We start from the raw sequence: 6,839 nt of genomic DNA on the forward strand, positions 1-6,839 counted from the left end.
TTATATGATCATCTCCTACTTTGGGCTTGAGCCAACCCTACACCAAACATCAAAAACAAAAGAACATGTCCTCCAAGCCTCCAAGCACACCTTGCTTGGTCACACCCTAAGGCTTGAAGCAACCATGTGTTCCTAACGCGCCTAGCTAGAAAAGAGCCTACCAAGTAGGCTCATAACACTAGGTGCCTAGGCAAGTACCTAGGCTGGAGGAGGGGCACCAAGGTTGGTATTTTACATTTGTTTTTATAATATCTAAAACATTATAATCATGCTTTATTTGAGTATTTTGAAATATTTAAGTTTTTCAGTTTTTTTCTTATTTTTATGTTTTTATGTTAATTTTAAATAATTTTGTTCTTTTGTGCATCTCTAGGTTGGTATTTTACATTTTTTTAAGTTATAGTTGTTTAGCTTCATAAACTATGTTAAATATGTATTTTATATTATTTTTAAGATTTATTGTAATTTTTAAATTTTTATTTATTTTTTCCTTTTTTTTGGTCCCGATTAAGCCGAATAGTCCCGCCTAGGCGCCAACTAGCACTTTTGACTACTTAGAATATAGGGCACTGACTAGAATTATTTCAGACGACGGTGAGATTTGAGAATACAAAGCTTGATGAACATTTTAGGTGAGAAGGTTAACAAATCTATAGCCTATTGTGATAATATAAGTGCCTTAGCATTGATATTAAATCTGGTTTTTCATGATAACTCTAAGCACTTCTAGATAAATTCTTATTTTGTAAGAGAAATAATAGAATTTAAATTTTTTGAAGCAAAGTCCATTTGTTTAGAATTGCATATAGCTGATATCTTCATAAAAGGGTTGTCAAGAGCCAGACATCATTTTCTTAAAGACAACTTGTACATGTTCAAAAACAATGTACGAATCGAGGGAGCATGTTAAGAAGAAAAGGGGCATTATAGTCCTCCAAGTTATAAGTGGTATTTTTGTGATTTATAATTGTTTACATCATTAATATTGATGTCCTTCATGGAGCACTATTTGTAATTTATGTATAGACAGTGCGCTAATGTGTAAGGCTTGATTGGGTTATCACAACATATTATGTGTAGAAGTGTAGGGCTCCACATCCCTCAAGTGGATTGCCCTCATTATCTCACATTCTTATAGCTATTTTTTGTTTTCTTGTTTCTTCCTTTCTTGGTTTCTTAACAAAGTTTTGAGTTGTCGCGGGCAAATATCATGGATTTTCTTAAACTTTTACTCTGAGGTCTGACCTAAAAGCAAATGCCCAACAATCAACCATCAATTACATAAATTATGGGTATGGTTTACAGCTTCTTAATCTTATTCAAGGAGATTTTTACTGAATAATAGAGTCTCCACAATTCCCTTATTGTGATTGAAGCAATTTTTTGTGCTCATGCTATTACTTCTTTCTTCCATTTACAAACAGACCTGGACTTTAATCATAGTATCTATAAGCGAACTTCTCCATATTCCATATCATACTAGCAACATTTCATAGCCCCTTGTATACTTTCCTTGAGATAAAGAAGATTTGATCCACAAGAAACACCTTACTCTCCAATATCTATGCATGATAGTCAGCAATCTCATTGTCATGACAATATCAGGAAATATTTTATTTAAAAGTATGTGGGTTAAAAACCAAATTGGCACTAAAAAATAAAGTTTTGAACATTTGAAAAGATTACATTTTTGGAAAATAAAACTTATGTGAAAATATCATTATAATATCATCATATTCAGCAATCTTTCAATTTATCACATTATATGCCCTTTGTTACTTTTGAAAAATTTTGGTCTTCCTTTTACTATTGACCTATTTCTTTCTGCCAATGACTCATGCCTTAGGGCAGCCATCTGTAGTTTTGCATTTCTGATGTGAAACTCCGATACTCACCAATAAATGATGAATTTCAGTCATAAAAAAATTTAAGAAAAAAGCTAGGGACTTGAGATCCATCTTATATGCCACAGATTTTGATAAGCTTGTTTTTTTTCTCTACTCAGACCAATCCACCTATTTAGCTTCTTGTATTAATCATGATTCCGGTACCTACTCCAATGATACAATTGTTCCGTACCATTATGGACAAGGACCAGAGAAAGATATGGACTTTTTCGGGAATAACAAAAAGTTGATCTACTTTCATTTGGTATTTCAGTTCAGATTCATTTGGTCCTTTGTACTCAATCAAACCCTCTTTTTTGACGATTGAATCGGCCTCTATGGTGACAAATTGGTAATTCCCGAATTGCTTCTTTTGTATCGTGGATCATCAAAATAAGCAAGAATACTATTTCTGTGTAAAATACCATTTGTGGATATTTCAAGCGTGATACTAATACTAGAACGGGGCGTTAGTTCCTTCTGCTGTTACGGGTCATATTTGTACAACACTAAGAATTTGAAATTTCCGAAAAATGCTGTGGTCCAGCCAAGGAAAGAATTAAGAACCAGCACATAATTGCAATACCAAAAAGGCTTAGCTTATTTAAAGAATGCAAAAGAACCTGTTTCAATTCTGCTGAGGAGGTCTGGCATTCCGCAAAACCAACTAAAGTGTAGAGGTCGTGCACCAAGAAATCCTCCACTAAACAAAATAAACTTGCTTAAGAAACAAATTCAAACAAGAAGCTTATCTCCGACCAAAAAAAAAACATCGATAACCACGGTATCGCTAATGATCAACAGAAGAAAGAAAAGAAAGAAACCATTGCAATATGAATAAGATTCAAATTGCATAAAAAACATAACGAATTGCAATGAAATTTAACGCACAAACGCATAAATTCGAATGAAACAATGGAAGTTGTAGCATTAATTGGGGGAGAAGAGGGCTTTCTTTCGACCTCCCTTAGTTAATGGGCGCGAAAACCATTGATTGGCCCTCACGTATATACAGACTTCGGATGGTAATGCCAACTAATTCAGGTTCGGAGTTGTGTTGGCACACACACTTATCCAGAAGGACAGGATAAGCTTGGATACCACCTCGTGGCACCACAGCGCAATATCCTGGATTATCCCATTTTCCTAGATAAGTGGGTGCGTCCAAGAAAACCCTCCGCCGCCATATGAGGGCAATCGTGATACCATGAAGGCTCAAAGCCAGGAGAATAGAGCCCTTGATCTTATTGTCTACGGGAAACAAACTAAAGAATTTGCCAAAAAAATCTGAAACTAGCGAGCCCATCGCCAATTTCTCGCAAAGTGTACGATTTCGCCAAATAGAGAACTGAAACAACCGAATAAGAGAAGGAAGAAAAGAAGGAAAGAAGAGCACCCACGTGAAAATATGCCATGTGAAGCACAGAACTCCAGGAAATCATCGTCGAGAATGGGGAATTCTTGCTGCAAGGACTTCAGATCACGCATCGCTTCTTTCACAGAGAGAGAGAGAGAGGGTCGCGTACTGTCTGGCGATTCAAATACTTTCCCTGCCTTGGGTTTGAATGCTTTTTTTGGAGAACCGTCCATCTTGAGATGGACCGGTGTAGAAACTCGGTCATTTACAGACCCGCCGCCGTACCCGTCTGAGATGTCAATGAATCGAATTTTATGCGATATCAGATGGAAACCGATTCCTGTCCCGTTAGATTCGGATGAGAATATAATTTTGATTTTTTCCTACAGAATCCTACGGATATCTGGATTTGACAGATATATATGCGAATCTGATTACATGTAAAAAACCTGATATGTGTTAGCTTTTTTGTCATCCGAATTCCATTATGAATCTCAATCCATTTAGGGAACATCCTATTAGTCCGATCTGATAATAGCCGCATCTAATCTGGATCCAAAACATTTACGTCTCTAATCAACCATGAGATAGACGGTTATGTTGGCTTTGTCATCTGATGTGTAAACTCTTGAGAGAGGATCACGTTTGTGACGGTAACACTCTTAGAGGCGCTTTGGATGTAGTTCATCTTAAGGGCATGTTTGAAAGTGAGAAAGACGTAGGGAAAATGATGTAAAATTTAAAAAATTTATGAATTTTTTTATCCTTTCATATGAGAGAGACTTTTTTGCTGACAGAATTTTTTTAAAAAATACACTTTTTGATAGGAAACATTCTTCCATGAGGGCGGTGAAGAAATGTTTCCTACCAAGAGAAAAATTATTTTTACACTCCATATCACTCATTTCAGTGATTTCACCACCACCCTTCTCCTCTCTCACACATTTTTACATTTTTTCACTCAGTTTTTTTCATGCTACACAAACAAACAAAAACTTTTTTTTGAAAAACTTTTCGTATCAAAAACTCTCGTAGGCAAAACCTTTTTTTTCTTATGAAATTTTTTCTCACTTCCAAATGTGCCCTAAAAATGACGACACCCATCAAAACAGTGAATAAGTCATTTTATTTTAAACCATTCTGATGTCGTCCATCCTAGAAACACGAATGAGATCAGAAAAATGATTGTCGCCCATCCAAGTGATCAACTGCATCCAAAAGTGTTAATGTAAAAATAAGGTCAAAGCACACTCTTGACCTCATCCCATCTCTATATTCTCTTCACAACTTAGAACTAGGAAAGAACATGTTGTATTCGAGGGCATGTTCGGTAGAGACCCATGAGAATTACTCTCTCATTTGAATGAGAGTGATTTCTCATTTGGCCTCAAATCTCATGTCCCCATAGGATTTCGAATCATGTGATTTCAAATCAATTCAGCTCGTGAGATTTTGAATCTCATGGGTTCGAAATCACATCCGTGAATCACGAGATTGTACCAACAAAGCTTGCAAAGGTGAACGTACGTTTATCTCCTTTCCTCTCTCAATGTATGAAGAAGAAGAGCATGAAAGAGGGGGAAGCAAAGCTGTCACCAACGTCTTGCCGGAAAAGGGGAGAGGGGTAGGTCACCGGAGATAGTGAAGGACACGTCATAGGAGTTCGTCGGAGATAGTGAAAGATGTCAAAGGAAGCTTGCCAAAAAAAATCAGGTAAAATTTGTTTTCTTTTCCCGGTTGATGCAAAAACAGAGTGTGTTGTTGTTGCTTGTTTTCCAGCGGGGGCCTCTTTTATACAAGCCTTTCTTTTTTTTTTTGTCACTACATCGAACCAAACATGTGAAATGAAATCTCATGAGACCTAATTCAAATGATTTTGATTCTCATGAGATTTATTTTCACATTTGTAAAGAGCAACCAAACATACCCTTGATATAACCCAACAACTCGATTGCACGCCTAGCCTCGGAAACATGCTCCGCTTGAGAAAATGTAAGAAATGGGGCCCATGCAAATCTTCATCAAGGAAGAGGTGTAGTGTGAATATGAGTAGAGATTGATTAAAACTATGGATATGGCATTGAGAACTTGGTTTTATGGAACTAAGAAAGGAGATGAATTGTCCTCTCATTTATATTTTTGCGGTAAAAACAAAAATTCATATCTACCACCTATGGGTGGGATAGAGCCAGCAAGGCCCAACCTAATTAGGGTCAGACAAGCTCGACCCATGCCATGGCCTGAGCCTGACCTGGTGTGTTTCTATGTCTGGGGTGCACCCAAACTACACTACAAAAAGATTGTAAATCTAGAGGAATGATTCTGGACACCTTGGACTAGGTTCAGGTAAAATTTGAGTGGTAGTCGACACAAGTATAGGGAAATACGATTTTACATACAGGATAGGATAGGACAGGGACAAACTGGGTTTTAGGAACAAACATGCCAACTTGTAAAATCGATATTACTTTGTAGAGAGCTCAATAAATTATGATTTTTTGAGGGTAGACACTAGACACCCTAAAGTATACTAGGTCCAAAATTCAATCTTAGATGCTTTACGGTTAGGGCTAAGAAATTTTATGAAGTCTAACAACTTTTTAGGGTTGGTCAGATTTCAGGTTTAAGTTGAATTCAGTTAGGTGGGTTCTAAACTGGGTTTGAGACTAAGGAAGGACTTTGGACAACTTACAGAAGTTCGGCTGACTTGGCTAGGGTCTGCTTGAGAGGTTGGTTCATCTAGGGATGGTCAGAGATACCACGACTTGGCTTGGGGAAGTTGGGACCGCGGAGGACTCAGGTTGAACTGCCAGATTGAGGTGGGCCTTGGCTACAACCTTGGTCCACTTAAAAGAGCTAACCCACTAGGGATCAACAAATAATGTGAGGGAAGAGACTAGCCCTTAAGAGAGAGACGAGTCAAGGGTAGGGACTCGGGGTAGGGAGAGAGAAGGACGGATTTAAGATAGAGATGCGAGACAATTCAAGTTCATTTTATTTCATTTGATAATCTTAAACAAGGAAACAAGGCCTCTATATATAGGCTAAGGGAGGGCATATAATGTCTACACAAGTTACTAGGCAAACATCAAATAGAAATCTATATCTAGCTAAACCTAAAATAAGCAAAAGCTAATTCTAGTTAATCCCAAATAGGCTAGGCTATTCTTGATTAAGCCTACTTTGACCAAACTATTTTTGGAGTCTTTATCTCTAAACATGGATCCTTCATAAAGTTCAGCTGGCACACCTCTTTAGAGAGATCAAGAGATAGGGGAGGACACCCCCAAGGTGGTTCCACTTGGCTCCTCTCTAATTTTGGCTTTCTCATTTTTAGAGACTCCGAAATAAAGCCTTCTCCTCTATTTTTAGAACACACCCTTGACTTCCATTTTCTTTTCTTAGAGAAGCATTCAAAATCCTTACACGAGTTCCATGGAGTTTCAGAAATCGGTGGGGTACCCCTGGGGTGGGTCTCATTGAGTCTTCATGCTCCAGAAATAGGAGGGGTGTCCCATGGGTGAGCCCCATAAGGTCTTTAATGCTAGAATTAGAAGGTGGCACCCCTTGGGTGGGCCTCACAAGTTCTAGCAATT

General features: G+C 37.7%; 1 protein-coding gene across 1 annotated transcript in view; it reads right to left on the reverse strand.

The window, feature by feature from the left end:
* The window catches only part of RAD51D (DNA repair RAD51-like protein), a 160,059-nt gene extending 156,657 nt beyond the window's left edge, over positions 1 to 3,402 (reverse strand). The window contains exons 1-2 of the mRNA XM_090018827.1: positions 3,287 to 3,402; positions 2,510 to 2,589 (exon numbers count right to left, since the gene is read on the reverse strand). Coding sequence (XP_089874953.1) covers positions 2,510 to 2,589; positions 3,287 to 3,374 — 168 coding nt within the window. The 5' untranslated portion in view covers positions 3,375 to 3,402. The remainder of the gene's footprint in view (positions 1 to 2,509; positions 2,590 to 3,286) is intronic.
* Between the last annotated feature and the right edge of the window lie 3,437 nt (positions 3,403 to 6,839).

Source organism: Nuphar pumila, chromosome 10, assembly GCF_984573655.1.
Source record: "Nuphar pumila chromosome 10, dmNupPumi1.hap1.1, whole genome shotgun sequence".
Classification (NCBI taxonomy): domain Eukaryota; kingdom Viridiplantae; phylum Streptophyta; class Magnoliopsida; order Nymphaeales; family Nymphaeaceae; genus Nuphar; species Nuphar pumila.